The following is a 25,016-nucleotide window of genomic DNA, read 5'->3' as shown; positions in this document are numbered from 1 at the left end:
AGGAAAGGAACGAGGAAGGCGATCGTTTCAGAACATCGTCGCGGTCCTGGATTCAGTGGGTTGTTCTGGTGGTGGAGTTGCAGGAGTCGTGGGGACCTTCGGCCGTGGAGACTCAAGCTCTCCTTTGGGCCTTAGGCTCTTGGTCCGCTCCACGTCGATCCTCTTTTCTTTTTCTTCATGCCACTACAGACAGGATACGGTGTTATGCAATGTACAGATTTAGTCTACAGAGTAGATTCTTGAATATATTCCTGAAAACAATTGTCACCATTTTGCATGCAACGCTAAAATAAAACGGCAGATAGATAGATCCATAGGGTATTAGCCTCCACGATAGGGGAGATGAAATGCAAAATTAGCAAGTCTAAACCAGTCAGTAGTCGAAACCATTTGCGAGACCATTAAAAAACAACAGAATGAGGAGAAGACGGGGCCGAAAGAATGAAAGGTACGCCGGGGACAAGAGATAGGACAGAAAACACCACCGCTGATGCGCCAGAAATGCATCGAAAGAGGAAAATGCGTGCGCTTGCTAGAATCCGGAGATTGGCAGAAGGAAGAAATATCAAGGATCAAATCAGAAATTAACCGGTGACAGCCCCCCTTTTTCTTTAACGGGTAGCCCCCGATGGCGAATGAGCCCGTCGAATGGCATTCCTCGCACTGCGCACATTCGACGGGGCTGGGAGAATGGACAGCGACGTCGCTTGTCGAATGCTCGTCCTACCCAGATGGGGCACGGAGGAAGGCATGTCGTACAAGATATTCAACGGCTGACCTGTTCGAATCGCGCTGAGCACGTCTGGGTAGCTTCCGCGTTCGCCGGCTTCTTTGAACCATTGCTCCCAGTCCTCGTCGAGGGGAACATTGGCGCCCTGCTCGCGAGCAGCACTCGCCGCCAGGAGACGATGGTTCAGTTCCACCCCGCAGCTCTCCATCTCTTCGTCGCTCGATTCCTCCTCGACCTTCAGGGCCCGAATTTCGCATTCGACGTCGCGATCGGTCGCGGCGACGGCAGCGGGACGCACAACATCTTCGTAGACCTCCTCCTTGGGTTCTTCCGGTTCCCGGATCGGCTCGGGCCCATCCTCGTAGTGGATTTCGATCGAAGGTAGCGGAGCGGGCGAGGCGGGTCTGACGCCGTCGGCAGTAGTGTCTTCCACCTTGACGCCTTCTTCCTTCTCGTAGCGCTCGCGGGCCGACTTGGTGCCCTCCCAGCGACACAGGGAGGAGATCTCCGCCTCCGTCAATCCCAGCTCGTCAAAGACTCTGAACAATCGACGATGCCACGGAAACCGACTGAGGCGCATGCGATGGGGTCCGTACGAATAGTCTAGGCCCGGGTATTGAGCCTCGACTTTGTCTAGCGATCCATAGAAGGTGGAGGTTTCGATACGGACTTCGGGCACTAGGTTGCGAGTGATGTGAGCGGAGAACGTCGCCGGGTCGCTGGTTCGAGGGCGTGGGAAGGTTGCGCTGTGCACAATTTGTGCCAACGATGGTTTGTGCATGGCGAAGAGAAAAGAATTAAATCGGTCGGCGTGGGTTTGGATTCTGGGGCGAGTGTCGAATAGCGATGACCGAAGCAGTATTTAGGAGATGGGAGCAAAAACGGTATAGATCGAGATGGAAGAAGTACCAGGGAAAGAAGTTGAAAGAGTGAGGAAGAAGAGAAACAATAAAGTCCCACAGGATAAAGGAAAAGACAAAAGCTGAAACAATAACTTAAAGAAAAAGAAGGGGAAGATTAATCGCAGGGGCTATAAAAATGCCTGCTAAATTTAGGAAAGTAAGAAATGGGCGAAATGGGAATTCGAATTCCCAAACGCCCTGTTTGCGGAAGGGCGAGATAGCAGGGGATCGACAGGCAATCGAAGGGGGGGAAGAAAAAGAAAGGAACAGGGGCCACAGTTGGACGAAGACTAGTAGCGATCTAGAATTCCGATCTCACCAGAGTTTCAGGATAGGATCAGAAGAATGCATCCAGGGAAAACTCCCCGTCCGAGGGAGAGACAGAAAAAGAGGTAAGGTGGGAGAGAGGAACAGATGATGCAATTGCGGTATGCAAGTTTGATAACCGATGATTCGGTCAGTAGTCAAGGTGTTGTTGTAGAGACTCCTGATCAATGATGGTATCGGGACTTTCCAGGAGAGGATGGACTTCTATTGCTCCTTCGGTTCTTCTAGTTTATTTTTGTTCTGATCGGAGGAATCTTTCTTGAAATAAAGGATCTTCGAAACCCCTGAGTTGGATGTGACACACGACCAAAAGCCCGGGGCTTCAGGTACGAATCCGTACGATTCAGGGCCCGAAGCTACCTAAACCCAACTCCTAATTTAGACAGAAGCCGAAGTATCCATCGTTGGAACGGGGGAAACGGTGGAAGTTGGTCGGAGGCAGCGAGGAGAACAATGAAAGAACAGGGACGAGCGACGGTGTCGGACGTTGGATGTTTTCTTTATATACCTTAACTGACCATTTGTTTATGCCTTTGTCCCGGCCTCATCGGACAACGACCAACGCATGCCAAATTGACCAGCGCATAGGAAGAGCGGCGTGGAGCACCTCATCCAGCGGTCGACAACACTTCTCGCCCGTCGAGGCATGAATCATTATTGACTATTGAGCCACCGCACTGCGTTGGCGAAGCGGGTCCCTTCATCCACTCGCCTCACGCTGGTTATCTGCACGGCCAAGTGGTCTGGGTTTTTCCACCGTCCGCCCTGATGTAGGTACGTAAATAGGGAAATCCGAGCTGGGAAGGACTAGAACCTTTGGTGACAATCAACGGTCTAGACATTACTGAGTACAGAGTCTTAGACTCTGAGTAGTTAGTTGGTTAGTGCTGAGGAGACCAACGGAGTACCTTGTCCTTAGTAGACCTGGACGCCCCCGACGATCCTCCTCGTCCATTTGGCTCCCATTAACAAATCATAATCCTCCGAAATTGGTCGTCTCGCTTGTCATCAGGCCAGTCAGAGCGGAGATTATGAGAAATCGAAACCAAATCCAAGGATCGAAAATGCAAGGAAGCGTCGACGCGATGGACTCCGGGGGATTTCGGTGGAATAAGAGCGACGCTCACGTGAGATCCCTCGGTCGGAATAAAATCAAAGTCATCAGTTTCTTTCCGACCGTCTTCTGCATGATTTATTGGCCGCGGTTTGATTATTCTTCGTTCTTGAACCGTCTTCCTTACTGTGTACTCAATTGGCATTATTGACTACCGACGGGGACGCTTATCGCCACCGTCTGTTGACCGACAGCGGCGACGTCCTGAGTATGCCCAATATCACATCCAGGCATCAACAAGAGAACCTTCACCTTTCAAGTTCCAAACCCACCAGTTTCCCTTCTTCGCCTTGATCCGCAGAGGCTCCATGCGTGAATGACAAGTCTTGGCACTCATCATCGTTTGACCTGGCTTATCCGGCTTGACGCCGAAATGGCATAATTCAACGTCAGCTTTGGTCAGCCAAACATGCATCCCCGTCGTCCAGCTAATCAACGGTCCCGGAACGTCCGGCCTCATCGACTCCCTCCAGGGATCCTGTTTCTCTCCTCCATCATCCTCCTCTCCCGCCCCCTCTAGTTCGTGTGTACAGGTCAATTCAGAGCTGCGATTGGGCTGTCCGCGCTCATTGATCGAGTGAGTATGCTGGATGCCCATCACGGCTTGAAGTCCCCGCAATTTTCTGCAGAGGGGGCGTTGCAAAGCATGCTCGCCTGGATACTTATTACGCTCCTGTTATCGTCAAATTGAGTTGTCGAAGTGCACGATGACGTATTGGCTTCGAGGGAAAAATTATGGGGCTCGTGTTCTGAGGTAAGATATACCGTTCTTTTAGGAGATAGTAACTACCAGGTACCTACTCATGATTATGGAATGTGTGTGGGAGCGTGAGATGACCGATCTTTATGATGCGATGCCCAGGGACACTCATCCAGTACTTTCGTTACTACCTACCCATATTCGGCTATGGGCATATTTGATGAAGCCACGCCCGTCTAGGAAGCATATCTGTCTGGCTGAATGTCTGAAGATAAGGAAATTTGTATCTCGGGGCATGCAAGATGGATTGTCGTGGATATGTACTGTAGAACCTGCATCGACAAAATAGCTGTAGATGGCTGAGACAGACTTTAGAGTTCTTGACTAACAGAAAGCATCGTAACAGGACTCCGGGTCGTTGTCGATGGCTGATAGTGATGCAATATAAAAAGAACACTTTTTGAAAAACTGCACTTCAGACATCTACAGAGAATGGGATGACCATCACTTCGAGTCCGGGTACACTTACTAGATAATAATCTAGTCGAATCAAACAATAAACCCAGCCTTATCTGAAAGGCATGCAATCGCTCAACGGCTATATTCAACTAATTGTTATATGCCTCGGATGCCTGAATAGCCTCAGACATCCCTCTCAGTGCTCATGCAAAATACAGAGCGTGAGAAGTCGCAGATATTTACGTAGGACCATAGGCTATATGGAAGAGGTAAGTTACAAAACTCTCGAAGTGGGCCCTTCAAGCTTACCAGGAAACAGAGGGAAACCCATGACATGACAGACTGGTTTGGGACGAACTGACGCTCGACTAAAAAGGTAGACGAGGTTGTGCTGCAAAATCATTTCGTAGTGTAGTGTAGTGATCTCATCAACATTACAAATATTTTTTACCTAAAAGGCTCTATCATCACGAATGAATAATCCATCTGCTAAAGCAAAGGCCACAACTAATATGTGGTAAGGATTTGAAGGAAAGTTGGAAACACACCCCAAGAACAGCTTCACACTATTTGCCCGCAGCAGCCACGCGTTCTTCGACCTTTTCCTCATCCACCTTATCACCCTCCCGATCCTTCATACCATACTCCGTCTCCAACGTCGTCCGCAGTTCAACCTCCCTCTCCAACCACGCCACCAGAAACCCTAGACCCGCAAAGATGATTGAGATCTGCCACACGCGCTGCAACGCGTCGGTGTAAGCCTGAACGATATCGGTCTGTAGCTCCTCGGGAAAGCTGTGCACGAACTCGCGGGAAGCTTGTTGGTATGCATCGCTTACGCGCAGGATGGCCCCGGCTTCCGGATGCTCATCTAACCCGGTGGCGGCAACGCTGGATGCGAATCGGTTATTGAAAATGGCAGCGGGAATGGCCACGCCCCAGACCGAGCCGAAGGATCTGAGGAATGCCCATGTGGCGGTCGACGCGGCGACGTCGCTTTCGGGGAGCTCGGCCTGAGCGGCGGGCAGGGTGGAGGTAATGATCAGACCGGATCCGATGGCCGCCAGGATCTGAAACCCGGTCCATTTTCCCGTGTCGGAGTCTTTGTCGAGGAGGGTGAATAGCCCCATGCCGAGCGTCATGAAGGCGAACCCGACGATTTGGATCCACTTGTACTTCCCGGTCTTGGTGAGGATAGCACCTGCCAAAATCGCGGCCGGAACGACCACGATGACGGTGGGGAGAATTTGGACTCCGGAACGGGTCGGTGTGCTTAGCTTGACGCCCTGGAAATACACCGGTAGGAAGTAAAGGGCCCAGTAAAGGAGCATGCCGTGGAGGAAACTGAGGATGAACGCAGCTAGCGAGGTACGGTTCATGAAGAGCCGTGGAGGGATGGTCGGCTCGGGACAGAGTCGCGTCGTCTGGAGAACGTGAAAGGCGACAAGACCCAACAGTCCGAGTACAAGGGGTACGATGACATGCCAGCTCGACCAAGCATAGATTGTCCCGCCGAAGCTGAGCGCGATCAGGACTGCTACCACCGCTGCGATCAGCAATGTATTGCCCAACCAATCGATTCGTTTCAGCTTCTGTGCCAATGTAGTCTCCTTTTGATATTTCACCTGCAGAAAAAGTAACATCAGAAGCAAGGCAGCGCCAGCGATCGGCAAACTAATGTAGAACGACCATCGCCAGGTAACATGCTGTGTCAAGGCGCCCCCGACAAACGGGCCAATGGACGATCCGACGGCGAAAACGACGAATATCAAAGCCATGAACTGGCCTCGCTCGCGGAGAGGAACTAGATCGCATATCACCTAGATAGAGTTAACATAACACAGACCCTCCATCGGAGTTGTAGTATACCTACGATATCGATCAACATGTTCACACCACCGAGTCCTATTCCCTGGACGGCTCGGCCTCCGATGAGCATGGCCGTCGACTTCGCACCTCCACTAATCCCACTACCGAGGGCGAAGAACGAGACGGCGGAGATCAGCGGCCATCGTCGTCCAAAGACATCTGCTAACTGACCGTATAGGGGCTGGAATGCGGTGCTGCCAACAACCCACTCGTTAGATTCATTTGATCCCAAGTCCGGATGACAAGATATCGACAGGCATACCTCGAGAGGAAGAACGCATTGACAAACCAGATATAAGCCTCACCTGCGTTCAAGTCACGCGAAATGGTCGGGAGAGCCGTCGAGGTGACTGTCGACTCCACGGCCGTCAACAGTGAGGTGACGGACAAACCAGTGAAAATCAACCAGAATCGCCAATCGTAGGGGGATTTCTCCTGGGCGGGGGACATGATGGTGGTTTGAACAATTGACCGTACGACGTTGCTGCTGGATGATGGAAAAGGATGGGCATGACCATATGTTGGTGGCAAGAGGCTGAATTCCTCAGCTGCATCCAGGTATCTGTCGGTTGAATGGTAAATTGGGGGAGAGGGGGTAATCCCCGAAAGCCGGTCGTGCTACGAGCAGCGTACAAGGGGGGGCATGTTGGCGTCGACCAGTCACTTACTGGTTGGTAAGGACAAAGAAACGAAACTAAAAAGATGATGAAAATAATAATCATAATCATAATAATAAAGTCCAAGCTCCCTTAAGACATCCGAAAGGCAACCTAATGCAGCTGCGCCGCGGAACGGGTGCCTTGTCGGATATTTCCATGACGATCCTACCCACCTGGGCAAGTGTTCTGATTAGGTAGCGTTGGAGGAGGATTTTCTGGATTTTGTACACTTGACAGCGCACGGTTCTCTTGGACTTTGAGTCTCCCTGGACACGGATGTCTCTGCCGACGCTGACAGCTGTAGATCCACTATTTTCTCTGTATTGCTACTACAGGATGTCATGTTGTTTGGGCTTTTGAGTTTTGTCGCACGTACAGTACGTAAATATAGACAGGGTCTTTTTTTCCTTCTTATTCTGTTGGTGATATGGATTGAGAGACCTGTCAGGCAAGGTAGAGAAGGCTGCTGTAGGAAAATAAGCCTGGTGTGCCGACGACAGTCCAAATCGAAATAGAAAAATCCCCTTTTGCAAAGGTTGTGCCCGACGCATAGCAATAGTACTTGTAGTAGGTACCTAATTGGGGACGGAATAGAGTTCCAGTAATACATTACGGGCCTTTGGCTGCCAGTTAGAAGTCCTGGTTGGTGCCAAGACCCTCGTGGCGGGCACTAAACGCCCCTTAAGGGTCTAGCCTGTATACCTCAGGCCCCGTGCAATGCTACCTCTCCCCCGGTCGATACCACCCTCCTTGCGTCGGTCTGAGGTAACCGACCAGTCCTTTTCCCTTCTCCCCCTCCCCTCTCTCAACTCCCAAGTATCTGCTCGTTGGTTCTTACTTGTTCGGTCTTACTGTTATTGGTACATGGCCTACTTGCACGTCGTGCGACACTTGAATCCCCAGAGGCTGCATCTGGATAGGCGGAGCTCCTCGTGCGGGCGTCTCCGATCGGATTTCGCAGCGGTTACGTGACCACGGGACCTGCTCCACGTCGTCCCAGCTCGTCTGTGCTAGATTCATCACGCTGTCCGTTTCAGCTTTCGGTTTCGAATGGCTGGTGAAATTCGACTTAAAACTGCTGCCGTAAGTGGCTTTGCGCGTGGCATGCGCCTGGACCATACGCAACAAGGGCGCGCACGCCGGAATGCACGCCGTGGTAATTCCGAAGCAGACTTGCACTGACGTCCACATGAAGCTGTCTGTGTCGTCCCAGGAGAGGTCGCCGTCGTTGACCATGTGCCACGAGTAGTAGAACCGGATCACGGAAATAGCCGTGACGAAGATTCCCATGGAGAAGGCAAAGGTCAACCCGATCTTCTTGCGGAGAGGAAGTTGGAGGTTCCACAGAACGATGGCAGGCACCGCGAGCATGACGATCTCGGATGCCAGATCCAAGAGCAGCGGGACTCCTAGGTGCATTTGCTGCGGAAGACAATTCTCTTCGAGAGGTTCCGGCAGCTCGTAGCCAAAGATGGGATACACTCGCAGCCAAAACATCTGCGGCGGAATGCAGGCGCAGATGAATTCCACTGTCGACCCGATACCCAGCCCTATACAGTAATAGAAGAGTATCCAAATGGTCCATTTAACGGGCCGCAGCACGGTTGTGAACGCTCGCTGATAGAATAGCAGGATCGACAGTTTGGTGAACATCAAAGCGGCGGCTTGGAGGACGGTCACAATATAGCCCATCTAACTGCAGGTTAGCCTATACTCCACAACTGCGATAGGCAGTATACGACGGACTTCAAAGATGAATGCCGTTTTGGCTGGCGGATCCGGATCGATCGCCATGACACGGAGCTATGGGAGCGTGCCGTTAGCCTGCCTTTTCTTCCATTTCTCAGGGCGGGATGTTTTGGTCTTACCTGATGCTTTCCCAGTCCACTTTGGACTGCGGCAATAGTGCATGCTGCCGTTGCGATCGCTATCACCGCCGCAATATAAATCAGGATGCTATCGGGCGTAAACACCTTGTGAATGAGGGACTGGGCCCATATTCGAAGAATCACCGCCAACACACAAAACACAATACTGACAACGCAGGCTGCTAACACTTCCGGGCCGCGATCCTCGTGGAGATGGGTTCTTTGGTATTCCAGAGAGGCCTGCTGCTCCGGAGTTGTCGTGTTGGATGACATGTTCTGCTTGGAGAGCGATATGGCGGCGGGCACGAAATTGAGAAAGCAAGAGCTTAAAATGATCAAGATACCCGCTAGATCCACCGCTCGTGAAGGATTTACATGATGCAAGGGGAGACGCCCAGAAGGAAAGGTACCACGAGGCCTTCGTCCAAAAATAAGAAGATAGAAAGGGTGGTAAGTGGTGGCAAGCGCCGAAGGAGGGAAGGGAGGGTGAACGGGATCGCCTCAAACTCTCTCTTAGGCTGAGCCACGAGCATCAGCATATTTGATTTTGGGGCCAAATATGCAAGGCGTAGGCACCGTGCACCCACCAACGGGATGGCCACTCACGCTTGGTTTAATCATTCGGCTGATTCGCAGTTTGGTTCTAAAAAAGAAACTCTGGGCGGCTGACGGGCTGCAGATACGGACTGTTGCACGAGTGGACGGCTTGTTATTACTACCTACCGTCTACGCCATGGTCATACCGTTATTAATCCTTCCGTCTAGCCGTCAGCAGGTTCCTAATAACTCCTATAACCATCAAGGATGAAATGCAGTCGTCCAACCCAGCCATTATTTCCATAGAGCTATATTCATAGGACTTCATGACCGTCGACCAAGTAAGCCATATATGCACATAAGATTACCTACCCCCATTCGTATCCTTCCACGGCATGCAGAACTGGTCTCGTTTGACAATTGATATTCTCCGCGGTAAGTAAGCACCGGACAGGCATCGAGACATGTTGCTGATCACGGGGCGCCGGGAGAGTAAATTGCGAATGTAGTACGGAGAGTTAGTCCGGGGTATTTAGCGAGTTACATGTACAGGCGAGGGAGATGAAGGACATTTTCCCCGCTGATCAAAGACCCGGTTTGAGCACTAGTCCAGCATGGGCCTCGTCGATATCAACTTTAGGGCTAAGTCCGTAGTTACATGCGTCCTGTGCATCATCAGCAACAATTGTCCACAACGACTCCCACCTTGCTACATAATGGCTGATGTCGACTACCCATTCACCCCTCGAAATCTCCTCATCACCCCTGCCTGCCCCCTCCTTCAGGGTACGGAGACCAGGAAAACGAGTGCAATCTCCTAAAATGCCCGCGACGACCAATCCACTGCTCTTGACGCAGGGGGCGATAACCATCCAAGGACCCAACTCTCTCCGCTGGTCGACCAATGTCGCTATTCCGGAAATCACGGCAGACCAGATCCTGGTGCAAACCAAGGCCGTCGCGCTCAATCCATCCGATTGGAAGATGATCGATAACGCAACGGTCACCCCGGGCCCAGTCAGCGGTGGTGATTTTGCCGGTATCGTTGTCCAAAGAGGCAGCAAGGTTCGAGGAGTTGAACTTGGAGACCGGGTGTTTGCCTACGTTTTTGGGGCTAATCCAGCCCATCCCTCGGACGGCGCATTTGCGGAGTATGTAGCCGCAGTTCCAGACCTGTGCTTTCGCATGCCACCATCCATGACCTTTGAAACTGGTGCTTCCCTCGGTTTGGGCTTGATGACCGTTGGATTGGTGTTCAAGTCATTTGGATTGCGCCCCTTTGAGTCACCGAGCCCTAATTTGCGGGTGAAGCCGTACGTGCTGATCTACGGAGGCTCGACCGCCACCGGAACGTTGGCGATCCAGCTGTTCAAGCATCACGGCTTCCTTCCCGTCGCCACCTGCTCCCCGAGGAACTTTGACCTGGTGCGGGGACTTGGCGCAGAGGCCGTTTTCGACTATGCCTCTTCCACGTGCAAAGAGGATATTCGCGCACATACCAAGGGGCAACTAGCGTATGCCATGGACGCTATTGCTGATTCGCGCGCCACAACTGTCTGCTACGGTGCCATCGGCGAAGCTGGGGGCCGGTACACAGCCCTGGAAGCCTATCCGGAGAGACTGAGGGGTCGTAGGAAGAAGGTCAAGCCGGACTGGATCCTTTGTCCCACTATTTTCGGTGAAAGGATCGACCTCGCCGGATCTTACCAGCGTGTGGCGCTGCCGGAAGACCGCGAGTTTGCTGTCCGTTGGGCAGTCCACTGTAATGCTTTGCTGAAGGCGGGGAAATTACAGGCCCATCCAATCCAGGTTCAGCCGGGGGGGTTACAAAGAATCATCCATGACTTGGGCCTGCTCCGGCAGAAGCAGGTTTCGGGGAAGAAGCTTGTCTATCCGTTGTCTTGAGAATAAAAAGTACATTCTGTCTTGGTTGAACAGGTTGTTTCGATTGATAAATTATCATTCAACATGTGACTATCTGGTCTTGTCATTTGTTTCAATTAGACGACTACATAGAAATGCCCTTGCTGTTCCTTCCCCCTTCAAATGCGGATTCCCTCAGGAGCATCCGTGACAACGCTGCCAGAACCCGCACTAATCCGCTCTTCGTAAGTACCGTAATCAGCTTCCACGACCTTGCCATCCTCGACAAACACTTCCTCCCAGCCCGCGGTCACTTTAGCTCGGTTTTGATCGCAGATATCATCTTCTCCTGCGACCAGAGCCTGGAAGTCCGGGTCCATGACGATGGCCTGCATGGTTTCCGTGTTGCGGACCCAGACCGACACCTGGATGTCATGGTCGTCGATCTCCCAACCCGAACGAATAGCCCAGGGGATCTTGTCCCTGATGAGCTGCTTGCTGGTGCTGGGGGTGTGATACTGTAGGAATAGAAATGTATCAATGATCTGAGGTACAATGATGTTTTTTCTCTTTTTTTTTTTTTTATTAACTGGGATCAACGAACCTGAACCACTTTCAGAGCACCGTGGCGGGCCTGGACCAGGGCAGCCTTGGGAGCATGACTCTTGCTGGCGTAGTCATGGAAGTCTTTCTCCGAGATGCCTTCCTTCTTGTAACGGAAGGAAGTGAGCTTCAGGACGGTCTCTTTCTTAGGAGCCATTTTGAATGGGGTAGCCAGAGGAGGATGTTGCAAGGGAAATTCACAGATGAAAACTCCAAGACCGACGGCGTTCAATGGGCCCCAACCTCAATTTATTCTAGCAACGAATAGATCCCAAGTCAACCCTCCGACCGGCCTGGAGATTTGCCAAACTTTGGTGATACTGCACGGTCAATACCGCTAGGCCCAAACCAGGACCCCTGGAACGTGGACCGACAGGGGTCCCCGGCCGGTGTGTGTCGACGGAATTAATTCATTTCCTGAAATTTTGTCAATGCACAAAGAGCATGAAGGTGGGAAGCAAAGATGGAAGGAAAGGGGGGACAACGTTACATGCATACTGGCTCAGCTGAGGGGTAACATGTCAAATGCGTGAGACGGAACGAGGCTCCCGTCGAGTCGAAACTTCCCTCGTTCCCCCTATCCTCTTCCCGACATCATTTTGCATCCATTCCACGTTGCGTCGGCGTGTTTCTGACCCCATTCTTTGTAATTGCGCGCCTGTCGAACATGGTGTCCTTTCTATTGGCTTCATTCGCTGACGGACCCCACTCTGATGTCGTTCGCACGCCAAGGGTGAGATTGAGAGGCTGCGAAAGAGGAGGGGGGGGGGGGGGGGGGGGGGGCCGACACGGAGTCCTGACCCCGTAGCCTCCATGTTAGACTCCGACTTAGCGTTGCGCTTTTAGTCTCATTTGAGTATGGACGCTTCCTCACAGACTGGCTTGGTTGGCTTCGGGTGAGAATTCGCTAAGGGAAAAAAATTAATCAAAAAATAAACAGGTCGTACGACGCGCGACAATCCCATCCTCAACTTTCGAAATCAAAATAAACTTCTGCCATCACGACACCTTGGATTGACTACACCACACGGGAGGGTCAGGGGTTTGGGGATCCTCGCTATTACCCACCTCGAAACGATGTCGTCTCCCCGTGAACCGGCGGCCATCGTCGGGAGCGCCTGTCGTTTCCCCGGTGGCGCTGACAGCCCTCAGAAGCTGTGGGAATTGCTATCGCAACCACGAGATGTCGGCAGGAGAATACCAGCCGATCGCTTTGCTGTCGATGGCTTTTGGCACGAAGATGGTTCACATCATGGTACCTCGAATGTCGCTCACTCGTACTTCCTGGACGAGGATCCACGGCGGTTCGACGCCAACTTTTTCAACATCAACCCCCGCGAGGCGGTGGCGATGGATCCCCAGCATCGTCTCCTTCTCGAAACCGTCTACGAGTCGTTAGAGTTCGCGGGATTGTCTCTCGAGTCGATGCGGGGAACGCCCACCGGAGTTTATGTTGGTCTCATGTGTGCCGATTATTACGACGTCCAGGCTCGGGATCCCGAGTCCCTTCCCCAGTACAACGCTACGGGTACAGCCCGAAGTATCTTGTCCAATCGAGTCTCGTACTTCTTCGACTGGAAAGGCCCCTCGCTGACTGTGGATACCGCCTGTTCCTCGAGTCTGGTAGCCGTTCATCAGGCCGTCCAGGCTTTGCGTCAAGGAGAGTGCACGGCTGCCGTTGCGGCCGGTGCCAATTTGATCTTGGGCCCGGAGATGTTCATTGCTGAGTCCAAATTGCATATGCTTTCCCCAACGGGCCAGTCACGCATGTGGGACGTAAGTGCTGATGGGTACGCGAGGGGTGAAGGTATCGGCGTCGTGGTTCTCAAGCTTCTGAAGGACGCTATTCGAGATGGAGATACCATCGAGTGTATCATTCGAGAAACGGCTGTGAACTCGGACGGGCGAACAAATGGAATCACAATGCCATCCGCTGCCAGTCAAGCCGCGCTTATCAGGCAGACATATCTCCGGGCGGGATTGGATCCGTCAAAGGAGTCCGAACGGTAGCTTTTGACTGCTTCTAAATGGACTATCACCCTGCTAACTTAACCTCAGATGTCAGTATTTTGAGGCACACGGAACCGGTACACCCGCAGGTGACCCTATTGAAGCGGAAGCAATTAAGTCCGTCTTCTTTCCTCGTGCGACCAGCTCGAGTGAAACCCAGGAGAACACACTTTTCGTTGGCTCCATAAAGACAGTGGTGGGCCATACCGAGGGAACGGCGGGTATTGCCGGTCTGTTGAAGGCGTCTCTGGCCCTGCAGAATGGAACCATTCCGCCGAACATGCATTTTAGCCGCCTCAACCCAAGCATATTACCATTCTACGATAGACTGCGAATCCCTGTTGTGCCCACAGCCTGGCCCGAAGGAGAAGTTTACCGTGCCTCGGTGAATAGCTTTGGATTTGGAGGCACAAACGCACATTGTGTAAGCAGCACAGCACCCTGAAGAATGATGAGGCATATTTGCTGACTTCCAATTCAGATCCTAGAACGTTACGATAAATCCCTGCACGGGGGCTTGCACATGTGCAAATCTTGTCCAATGGATCCCATTGGAAGCCGTGAAGACGACTTTGTACTTTTACCTTTATCTGCATATTCAGAGCACTCACTTTCACTGTTGATTGATTCATATATTGCCTATCTAACGGGGAACCCTTCCATCGATTTAGGATCGTTTGCACACACGCTACGGCGTCGCTCTACATTGCCATTTCGAGATTATGTCGGTGGGTTCTCGAGAGAGCAAATCTTAGAGCAGTTGCATAGTTTGAAGGCTGGCTCGAACGGTCCAAGGTACAGCCTAGAAGGCAGCAGGAATCCGCCACCAGGAGACGCAGGCCGTATTCTTGGAGTGTTCACCGGCCAGGGGGCGCAATGGCCAACGATGGGCTGTGAGCTGATTTCGAGGTCACAGGTCTTCTCTGCAGCCATTGATCGTTTAGATGATACCTTGAGGCAACTTCCTGATCCCCCAGATTGGTCCCTTCGTCAGGAGTTACAAGCTGACAAACATGAATCAAGATGTAATGAAGCCGCCTACTCCCAACCCCTGTGTACCGCTATTCAAATCGCTCTGGTAGATTTGTTGCGGAGCATTGACATCGAGTTCTCTGTGGTCGTCGGCCATAGCAGCGGGGAGATTGCTGCAGTAAGTAAATATTAGCCCTGTAATTCAAAAGTAAGAGATCGCTCATATATTCCATCTTATAGGCATATGCTGCTGGTTGCCTGACAGCCGAGGCGGGCATTATGATTGCCTATTACAGGGGGGTCTATTCAAAGGGAACAGATTTGGAACTCGAACCTGCTCTCGCGATGATGGCAGTTGGGGTGAGCTTCTCCGAAGCTCGCAAAATCTGCAGTCGTCCGGAGTATTTAAACCGAATCTTTCCTGCCGCCAGCAATGCGCCCTTCTCTACAACAATTTCTGGGGACAAGGCGGTCTTGCAAAGTGCATTGGAAGTGTTCCAGGCGAGAGAGATCTTTGTGCGAATGCTTCGTGTTGACAGGGCATACCATTCGCCTTTCATGGAATCCTGTGCACAACCATATCTGGATGCCCTCCGCCGGTGTGACATCAAGTACACGGACGCGCAACCTCATTGTACATGGATATCTTCTGTGCATGGGTTCGAGATGGATTCGAGCTCTGATCGCGTGGACAATAATTATTGGATACAAAATCTGCTGCGGCCAGTGCTGTTCTCCAATGCTCTGGAGCAAGCGATTAAAGATCATGGACCGTTCGATGCTGGCATTGAAGTTGGTCCCCATGCAGCGCTGGCGGGACCAACGTCGCAGAACATCAAAAGCATGAAACAATCTCCGATTCCATATTATGGAACCTTGAAACGTGGTGAGAATGACATCTTGGCCATTGGCACCTGCGTGGGTAACCTATGGACGACCTTGGGTTCTTCCGCTGTTAGCCTGAACAAGCTCCAAACCGTCATCAACAGTAGCCAATCTGGCAGCCTCCATGTGTTGAAGGACCTTCCGACATACCCATGGAACCATAAAGAGGTGTACTGGAAGGAGACTCGTCTGTCAAAGGAATACAGGGGTCGCCAGCAACCGCATGAGCTGCTGGGCCCGTGTATTGAGAAGTCTGAGCAGCAGATACGATGGCGCAATGTTCTACATCCACAAGAGATCTCGTGGCTTCAAGACCATAAGTTGCAGGGTGATGTCTTGTTTCCTGCGGCTGGGTACTGTGTCATGGCTGTAGAAGCTGCGTTGAGATCGTGGGAGCAGCCATTGCAGCTGATCGAGCTGTATGATCTCGATATTCGACGTGGTATAAATCTCGAAGACGGTTCTGCTGGAATAGAAGTCGTCTCATATCTGAGTCGGGATCCTTCTGAGAAAGGCCGCGCTTCCGGTGCAACCACGGCCGATGTGCGGTTTTCATGCTGTGCCGGCAAGATCGACGGAACGGATCCCTTGAATATTAGGTTCACGGCTAGCATACGCGTCCAGCTGGGAAACCCGGATGTTTCATTGTTCCCTCCTAAGATGGAGGACTCCTCGGAACTGTCTGCTGTCGATGTTGACCGATTCTACATGACAAATGTTGGCCTGCAGTATACGGGTGTGTTCAGGGGGATTTTGAGTGCAGAAAGAAAAATGTTCCAGACTTCCGCCCGAGTGAACCGGCTCCGAAGCTCGTTACCAATACACCCGGCCTCGCTAGACTCCTGCTTCCAGGCCATTTTCGTTGCATTTGCAGCTCCCGGAGATGGGTAAGTTTTCTTTGTGTACTCCTCTACAAGTTTGTTCGGTTCTAATTGTTTCCCCATCAGGAGCCTACGAACTGCCTTTCTTCCCAGGAGAGTGAAATCTATGCGGCTGAATCCTCACCTTCTGCAAGACGCCTCTGGAAAGGGTCAGTCACTCTCCGTTGACGCTAACATTACCGATCTTCGCCCACCCACCCAAGAATCTTCCTCTCATTTTACGGGTGACATCGAGATCTACAACGAAGAGGGCAACTGTCTAATTCAAATAGAGGGATTCAGCTGTGTGGCCCTGGCTGCTTACTCAAAGGAACAGGACAGACAGCTCTTTCATACGACTGTATGGGACCAGGACATCTCTTTCGACATGGTGGTTTCCGATTACAAGTTTCCCAATGAGCGACACTCAGCTTCGTTGGCGGAATGCGAAAGGCTCGCCTATGATTACTTCCAGATCAATGAATGCATCACCCCAACATCAGAGACTGTTGGAAATGGGAATATGGCAGGATTCGAAATCCATGATTCAAGCTCTCTGGATATTAGATTGATTCAAGCTGCTCGAAATGCCTCCCTAGTGTCTGACGAAAACCGACATCTTCAATTTATCGCGGCACGAGATCGGTACGTGGAGTCGGGCTTCTGGGCCTGTCGCATACGAGACCACCTCGCGCGTACTGTCAAGCAGATTGGCCATAAATTTGCTAGGATGAAAATCCTTGAGCTTTTCGCAGGAAACGGTGCAACAACAGAGCTTGTTCTAGACTCACTAGAAGGCGCCTTTGTATCATATTTGGTGACGGACCCATCGCCAGAGGCGGTTGAAGTTGCACAGGCTGGCCTGGTATCTCGAGACGATAGACTTCAATTTACGGCTTTGGATATCGGTGATTTACCCCTCGAGCAGTTTGAAGATCACACATACGATCTCATAATTGCAAACACCTTTCCTTGCAATTTTCGAGATACTTGTTTGTCATTGGAGAATGCCCATCGGCTTTTGAAGCCGGGAGGTATCTTACTCCTGGCTGGAGTAACTGGTATGTCGTTGTTTGCATGCTTTGTCCGCGAGCTGGTGTACAATTCAGCTCCTATTGAGGGAGGCCCGGAATCAATGGTCCGTTCCGAAAGTGACTGGGACATGGTACTGGAGGATTGTGGATTCTCCGGGGTGGACTCCATAGCCTACGACACTGCCGAGTTTTCGAACCATTGCCACTCATTGATAATTTCCAGAGCCCAAGGTGCCCCTTTTGAGACAGTCTATCGACCGCTAGAGGTGGCGAGCATGGCCCCTCTGGAAGATGGCATTCTTATCATCGGCGGCAACTCTTTCCTTGGAGCTCGGATAATAGGTGAGCTTCAATGCCATTTCAAATCCTGGAACAACCACATCACCTATGCCTTATCTGTTGACGATATACTCCGCGGGGGTATACGTGTTCCGGCGTATGTGCTGAACTTGGAAGAGTTGGATGAACCTGTTTTCAAGGAAATGAATCCCGTAAGATTCCGGGCTCTTCAGAATCTTTTCCAGCAGTCCAAGAATATCTTTTGGGTGACAGAGGGCTTCAAACAAGCCGATGCCTACAGTGCTATGACCGTTGGGCTTGGTCGAGTACTGGCTACGGAGTCGCCGAATTTGAACCTTGTATTCCTCGATGTTGACTACCCGAAGACGCTGGAATGCTCAATCTTGGCTGTCCTTTTTGCGCAGTTTGTTCAGGGAGCTGAAGCTCGCATGAAGGAGAACCAGGTTCTCTGGGTTCAAGAACGTGAGATGGCAATTGAAAATGGGCGCCTTTATATTCCCCGGGTGGTGCATGCAAAGGAAATGAATGATCGATTCAACTCTATGTTCCGGCCCATCACGAAGGGCCTGCCATTGGGAATTTCCTCTGCCCAGAAGTTGTTACAATCCCACTCTCTGGAAGACAACGCCGAGCCCCCTGTTGCTGTGAATGTAATTGCATGCTCATCTATGGCCTTCAGAATCTATGATGGGACATGCGTTTATCTTTGCATTGGCATGATGGAGCAGGAAGGCCACGAAATCATGACTCTTGCCTTCACATCGTCCCAGAGCCAGCTGATCACGGCGAGTAATTACTTTGTGCCGGACAATGTCATCAGTAAAAATTCGGTGCCGGACGTCCTGAAGGTCTTGACTGCTCTGCTTGTTTCCGCAAGAGTGCGACAATCCGCCACATATGGAAAAACTGTTATCTTCACCAACGATCCGGTACTAGCCAAGGTGTTCAACCTGGCCCAAAATGATGGCGATCCAGTCCTGAGATTAGCTACTTCTGACAAATCACTCGCCGATCTTTATGAATCCACTATTTACTTGCATCCGCACGCGCCCTTGAGAAACCTTCGACTACTCCTCCCGAAGAATATTTCTTTGTACGTGAACCTCGATCCGAATCCAAGTTCGCTACATGATCGACTTTTTGAAGCTATTCCGGAGGCATGCGCTACTATTGACTGGCACTGCTACTTTTCCCAGCGAGCATCTCCTTCAACAAACTTCCATGGCAAGTCAACATCAACAGTCGCTGTTTTGGAATCAGTCTGGAATGATTACCTCGCAATTGAGGAGACGCTCAATGAAGGCTTCAATACGGAACAATTTGCGACCACGACAGTCTGTGCGGTGGAGCGCTTTACAAATACTAGAATCGAATACCAAGTGGAACGCTTGGATCCGAAAGAGTTCCTTCGCAGCGATGCAACTTACTTCCTGGTCGGAATGACCGGTGAGCTTGGCGAGTCTCTCTGCCGGTGGATGGTTGCGAATAACGTTCAATACATCGCAATTGCTAGTCGATCGCCAAAGCCGGCTCGATGGCATCAAGAACTAAGGTCCCAAGGATGCCAGTTGATTGTTCTGAGTCTTGATGTCTGTAATGCATCCGAATTGCAAGACGTCCACGATCAGATCGCGAAAGCAATGCCGCCAATCGCTGGCGTGGTCAATGGCGCCATGGTGCTGGCAGATGCAGCGTTTTTCAACATGGCTTTTGATGACTTCGTACGTGTTCTGAGGCCTAAGGTGGAAGGAAGCGCTAGGTTGGACGAAATGTTCTCCGATGCGGGCCTGGATTTCTTTATCATGCTGTCATCTACAGCCTCGTTGATTGGGAATGCTGGTCAAAGTAATTACTCGGCAGCTAATATGGTAAGTAATTGTCTTGTTTTGTGTTCTTTTTCCTTTCCGTCCGTTTGGATACTGGTCTGGACGCTTTTTGTTTCTTTTCTGGCTGACTTCAGATAGTACATGAAAGCAATTGCCGAGCAACGGCGTCAACGGGGCCTGGCCGGATCTTGCGTGGATATTGGCATGATCCTAGGTCTCGGCGTCGTCTCTCGGGAGAAGACACACGAGGAACCTCTGCGCAGAGCGGGCTTGATGGCAATCGCGGAGCCGGACTTTCACTGTATATTCACCGAAGCTATCCGTGTCGGTCAAACTACAACCTCGGAATCTCCTTGCTTCTCAACTGGTCTTCACGTTCCTGTTGGCCAGCTGAGGCCGCAGTGGTACCGTGACCCCAAATTCATGCATTTCCATGTGAACGAAGACTTTGATTCCACTGCCAAGAAGCCGAATGCAAAGGTCTCGCTACGGCAGCAAGTCGAAGATATTAATGATCTAGCTCTTGCTGAACCCGTCGTTCAGGAGGCGTTTATGGGAATGCTGCAGAGTTTGCTTCAACTCTCTGCGCCCATTGTAAACCCCGCAAGGCCCCTCATCGAGCTTGGAATTGACTCCTTGCTTGCCATCGAGATTCGGAGCTGGCTTCACCATGAGTTAGACTTTCAGGTCTCTGTTCTTAAGGTCTTGGGAGGAATCTCGCTTGTCAACTGTAAGACACCATTTCGAAGATATTGGCACAGCCCCGCTAACCTCAATACTCAGTATGCCGAGAAGCTACGGAGTACATCTTTACAAGATTAGTCGCCGTCCCCAAGGAACCCGAATCTGTAGGAGAGGAACCCATAACTCAAGAGCCAGATTTTTCTTCGGTGCCTTGGAATGAAAGAGGGGAATCTGATACTTTATCCTACATATCTCGGACTCGGGATGCATTCACTGCTGAAAGCGCGTCACTTACGAGCTATACTGTTGAAACAACCCCTCAGCTCACTTTACAGATCCCAGACACAGTGCCGATTGCCCTAAGGCATCGAATGAATGCGTCAATGGAGAGGGCGGTGCCACTGTCTACCGAACAGGAAAAGATGTGGTTTATGTTGAGCTCCATCGATGATCCATCAATGTATAATTGCACTATGCAGTACGAGTTGCACGGCCCTCTGGACAAAGACCGACTCAAGGCTGCCGTGAATACGGTGGCTAGGAGACACGAATCACTACGGACAGCTTTCGTTGCTGAAACACCCGGTGGAATCCCTAGCCAGTCAATTTTGAAAGAACCAAGAATACTCTGGACGGAAGTCAGCAGCGCTGACCCATTGGACGTACCAAAGGAGTTCTTCAGCCATCAAAGTCGCGTGTTCAACCTGGTTGAAGGAGAGACAATGGCCATCTCCGTAATTTCACCAAGCGAGGATTACCATATTATCATATTCAGCTATCACCATCTTGCCATGGATGGAGTTAGCTGGCAATTGGTGCTACGAGAATTCGCTGCTGCATACAAGGATCCCAAGAGTCTTCCACCGGTTGCCGCCCAGTATGTGACATTTGCTAGCGAACAGCGGAAATTGTCTCAATCACTCGCTCATCGAGGGAGAAAGATGATTGATGTCCAACGCTTCCAGGAAGCCCCAACCCCGCTACCTCTATTCCCCTTCGCAAAGACAAGCTTCCGGCAAACACAGGCAACCTATGAGATGACCCGCAAACAATATCGTCTTGACGAGGACACCTCAAACACGATCAGACAGGCAAGCTCGCGTAGTGGGACTACAGCATTTCATTTCCACCTGGCTGCTATACAACTGTTCCTTCAGCAGATTCTTCAGGTTGACAGAATCTGTATCGGGATTGCGAATGCCAACCGAGATGAGGCTCGTTTTGAAAGGGTAGTGGGTTTAATGGTAGAAATCCTGCCACTGATCTTTGAACCGCGGAAGAATCAGACTTTCTCGAGTCTGGTCAAGGAGACTCGATCGAGAGTTTTGGATGCGTTGAGCCATTCTGCAGGGGCGATTCAAGCTTCTATGTCCTCTCACAAGGATATCTCGGGCAACGAAGTACACAGTCCCCTGTACCAGGTCATGGTAAATTACATCGCCGGAGTCACGCATGACGTTGCTTTTGATAACTCAGTCCTGCAATACTCCACATCAGATGATGCTCGTCAGCCCCAAGATCTGGTGATAACTATCCTGGAAGATATCGACGGAACGACTCTTGTATCCTTCAGGGCACAAGACTATTTGTATGATGGCGCAGACATTCAGCTTCTGGTATCCCTGTACGCTCGTTTGATCGAAGATCTGGCTCAGCACCAGGAAAGCCAGCTCATGGATTATGAATTCTTCGGCTCATCCGAGCCGGTCTCGGAGCAGCACCTCGGAAACGGGCCCGAATTGGAATGTCCTTTTTGGTCAGACAGCATCTCAAGACGCATATCCAAAACCATAGAACACTACCCAGACTCTCTTGCCGCGAAAGATCAGTATGGAGCGAGTCTCACGTATGAGGAAATGGAGCTCAGGATCCAGTCTATCTTAACCATTCTGATTGAGGCTAACGCAGGTCCGGGTGATTTCATTGTGGTAGCATGTGGGCCCTCTGTCGATGCAGTGTGTTCCTTAATTGCAATCTGGCGTATGGGCGCCATTTATGTCCCCGTTGACATTGGCCATGGCGTCGATCGACTTGCAGTAATCGTGAATGATTGCCACCCTTCAGTTATCTTGTGCAAAGATGCACGTACAATTCAATTCTTGCAGGATAATGGCAACCTCCAGATCATTGAGCTTGCCGATGATCTTCTCGCGACGAAGTCGATCAGCGTTTGCGATGGGAATGGAGGGGCCACGGCCGTTTTACTCTATACAAGCGGAACGACCGGCCTACCTAAGGGTGTCTTGCTTAGCCACGATAATTTGCGATGCCACATCCAAGCCGTTGAACAGGAATTTGCAGTTGATAGACCAGTGGTGCTGCAGCAGAGCTCGCACAACTTCGATGCGTCAATCTTTCAGATGCTGACATCTCTGGTGCATGGAGGAACGCTAGTCATGACGAGCAACCGAAGCGATCCGATGGAGCTTGCGTATCTTATGCTAAATGAGGCGGTCACCTTGACATTGGCGGTACCGTCAGAGTACGCCCTGTGGATCTCAGAAGCAGGCCAGGTCCTGGAAAAGTGCTCCTCATGGAGGTACGCGTTTTGCGGGGGCGAGAAGATGGGCTATGCGACGACCCAAGCGTTCGCAGGTCTAGGTCTGTTAGAACTGACATTGGTCAACGCTTACGGCCCGTGTGAAATAACGGTTGCCTGTACAATGGGGTCCGTACCATACAAGCAAGTGCATAGTGACTCCGATCTCATACATGCCGGGCGACCCTTGCCGTGTTACAATCTGATCATGCTCGACGAGCGACTAAGACCGTTACCGAGTGGATGGCCAGGTGAGATTTGCATTAGTGGGCCTGCTGTTGCAAAAGGTTACCTGAATCGCGACAATGAGACGAACAGCCGCTTCATCGATCTTAACGGTTTACGATTGTACCGAAGCGGCGATTATGGTAGAATATTGAGTGATGGGAACCTCGAATACCGCGGACGGATCTCTGGGGATTCTCAAATCAAACTTCGCGGCATGCGCATTGAGCTGGATGAGATTTCGAATGCATTCATACAATCCTCCAAGGGGGTGCTGACGGATGCCGCGACCATTGCCAAGGGCGACGAGGGCAATCAATATCTCGTGACATTCATTGTGTTCGCTCATGCTCTTCGACCTGCCGATACCGATGGATTCATCAAATCCCTCCTCGGGACTTTGCCTCTACCTGTCTATGCTAAGCCAGCGATAGTCACCCCCATCGAACACATCCCTCTCACAGGAAGCGGAAAGGCTGACAGAAGAGAACTTGGCCAACTGCCGGTCAAGCGGAGTCCCGATCGCTCGGCCGACGTCACCGGCCTCGGTATAATCGAGGTGAAGCTGAAGGAGTTGTGGGAGGAGTTTCTTCCCCCCATCAACACTTTCATCACCAAACAGTCGAATTTCTTCGAGTTGGGCGGCAACTCGCTTCATTTGTTGAAGCTTCAGACACGGATTCATCAGATTACCAATACGAAGGTCCCAGTACCGAATCTTTTTAAGGCATCGACGTTTGAAGAAATGGCAATTCTCATTGGGATGACTACGAGTGCGCAACAGGTCGAAACGTCTATCGATTGGGACGTGGAAACTGCAATTCCAGGAAGCCTTGATCGAGCAGAACCCATACGTCTAACGACTGAGATCAAGGATGTCAAGGAGGTTATCCTCACTGGAGCCACGGGGTTCTTTGGGAAAGCTCTCCTTCGCCAACTGGTAGAAATTAAATCCGTCGAGCGGATCCATTGCATCGGCGTTCGGCCAAACGGGGATGGCTCGCCTAGACAGCTTTCCATCCAATCTCCTAAGATCCGGTTGTACAGCGGTGATCTCTCCCATACTACCTTGGGGTTGAGCGCGAAAGACATATCGACGTTGACGGCGACCGTCGATTGCATCATTCACAACGGTGCTGATGTCTCCTTCCTCAAGCCATACACCTTGCTTCGAGCCGCAAACGTCTTATCGACCAAATTCCTGTTCGGACTCTGCGTGCCCCGTCGCATTCCATTCCACTATATTTCCACTGCAGGTATCACAAGCTTGTCTCAGGAGGAGGTGTTCCCTGAGCAGTCGCTTTCTGACTTCCCACCGGCTTCTGATGCCGCTTCGGTGCTGACGGAGGGATACTCTGTATCTAAATGGGCCAGTGAGGTGTTCCTTGAGAAGGCAAACGCCAAGTTCGGCATCCCAGTTCACATCCACCGGCCCAGCAGCATCACCAGTCCCGAAATGCCCACAACCAACGTGATCGGGACAATCTTTTCGCTGAGTCGGTCAATGAAGGCGGTTCCTGACACGGACCTCTGGCAAGGGTATTTCGATCTGATCAGCGAGAAACTTGCAGCCGACCAAGTTTTGGATGGTATTTTCTGCAAGACGATCGAGGATGGTAATGCTGGTGTTCGCTTCTCGCATGTCTGCGGTGAGACCCGGTTTGATGTTGGAGAATTGAAAGAGTATATGGAGAGGACGGAAGGGGTTGCTTTTCAACAGTTGCCGTGGAAGGAGTGGGTCGATCTCGCGAAATCCTATGGTCTTGACCCGACGGTTGGTGCATACTTGGAGAATTTCGATAATGGTCAGACAAAGATGCTGTTGCCTTGGCTTCTTCACTCGAGAAAACATATCTGATGGAATATACTGATGTATTTGGAGTTGTATACTTTTGTGATCTTACTTTTTGGGTGTTAGCGTTGTTGGTGTTTGGGTCTATATAAGCGATTATGGCTACTGTTTGTGTACTTCTTTTGTTGAATATCATCAACGTTATGGTTATTAGTTGTTATGCCTCGTAGGTACTATCCTTTTTACATGCCCTCCATA

General features: G+C 51.2%; 6 protein-coding genes across 6 annotated transcripts; 2 read left to right on the top strand and 4 right to left on the bottom strand.

Annotated features, from left to right (window-relative positions):
- Positions 1-611: 611 nt before the first annotated feature.
- On the bottom strand, positions 612-1,511 carry LDX57_000374 (uncharacterized protein; the record flags this gene model as incomplete). The annotated part of the gene is made up of 1 exon (XM_046082021.1): positions 612-1,511. One exon carries the CDS (start codon positions 1,509-1,511, stop codon positions 612-614), a length of 900 nt encoding a protein of 299 aa, XP_045937978.1.
- Positions 1,512-4,798: 3,287 nt separating this feature from the next.
- Positions 4,799-6,551, bottom strand: LDX57_000373 (MDR family MFS transporter; the record flags this gene model as incomplete). Its single annotated transcript, XM_046082020.1, has 3 exons — positions 4,799-6,052; positions 6,106-6,295; positions 6,364-6,551. 3 exons carry the CDS (start codon positions 6,549-6,551, stop codon positions 4,799-4,801), a joined length of 1,632 nt encoding a protein of 543 aa, XP_045937977.1.
- A 1,043-nt stretch (positions 6,552-7,594) lies between these two features.
- LDX57_000372 (uncharacterized protein) lies at positions 7,595-8,901 on the bottom strand (the record flags this gene model as incomplete). The annotated part of the gene is made up of 3 exons (XM_046082019.1): positions 7,595-8,452; positions 8,507-8,563; positions 8,629-8,901. The coding sequence occupies 3 exons, from the start codon at positions 8,899-8,901 to the stop codon at positions 7,595-7,597; spliced, it is 1,188 nt and encodes a 395-aa protein (XP_045937976.1).
- A 1,086-nt stretch (positions 8,902-9,987) lies between these two features.
- Positions 9,988-11,070, top strand: LDX57_000371 (zinc-binding alcohol dehydrogenase family protein; the record flags this gene model as incomplete). Its single annotated transcript, XM_046082018.1, has 1 exon — positions 9,988-11,070. One exon carries the CDS (start codon positions 9,988-9,990, stop codon positions 11,068-11,070), a length of 1,083 nt encoding a protein of 360 aa, XP_045937975.1.
- Positions 11,071-11,207: 137 nt separating this feature from the next.
- Positions 11,208-11,788, bottom strand: LDX57_000370 (EthD domain-containing protein; the record flags this gene model as incomplete). The annotated part of the gene is made up of 2 exons (XM_046082017.1): positions 11,208-11,546; positions 11,633-11,788. The coding sequence occupies 2 exons, from the start codon at positions 11,786-11,788 to the stop codon at positions 11,208-11,210; spliced, it is 495 nt and encodes a 164-aa protein (XP_045937974.1).
- Positions 11,789-12,666: 878 nt separating this feature from the next.
- nrps14 (PKS-NRPS hybrid synthetase psoA) lies at positions 12,667-24,971 on the top strand. The gene is made up of 7 exons (XM_046082016.1): positions 12,667-13,637; positions 13,690-14,065; positions 14,123-14,791; positions 14,854-16,385; positions 16,446-19,560; positions 19,657-20,248; positions 20,302-24,971. The coding sequence occupies exons 1-7, from the start codon at positions 12,709-12,711 to the stop codon at positions 24,822-24,824; spliced, it is 11,736 nt and encodes a 3,911-aa protein (XP_045937973.1). The 5' UTR covers positions 12,667-12,708; the 3' UTR covers positions 24,825-24,971.
- Positions 24,972-25,016: the final 45 nt, after the last annotated feature.

Source organism: Aspergillus melleus (assembly GCF_016097325.1).
Source record: "Aspergillus melleus strain CBS 546.65 chromosome Unknown contig1, whole genome shotgun sequence".
NCBI classification, from domain to species: Eukaryota; Fungi; Ascomycota; class Eurotiomycetes; order Eurotiales; family Aspergillaceae; genus Aspergillus; species Aspergillus melleus.
Note: the sequence above shows the minus strand (reverse complement) of the source record. Positions and strands in the feature narration are given on the sequence as shown.

What these genes read in the sequence shown, in the direction of transcription:
- nrps14 (XM_046082016.1), top strand. Translation starts at nt 12,709, where the DNA reads ATGTCGTCTCCCCGTGAACCGGCGGCCATCGTCGGGAGCGCCTGTCGT. An exon ending in ATTACTCGGCAGCTAATATG is followed by an intron (nt 19,561 to 19,656) that starts GTAAGTAATTGT and finishes GACTTCAGATAG; the next exon opens with TACATGAAAGCAATTGCCGA. An exon ending in AGGAATCTCGCTTGTCAACT is followed by an intron (nt 20,249 to 20,301) that starts GTAAGACACCAT and finishes CTCAATACTCAG; the next exon opens with TATGCCGAGAAGCTACGGAG.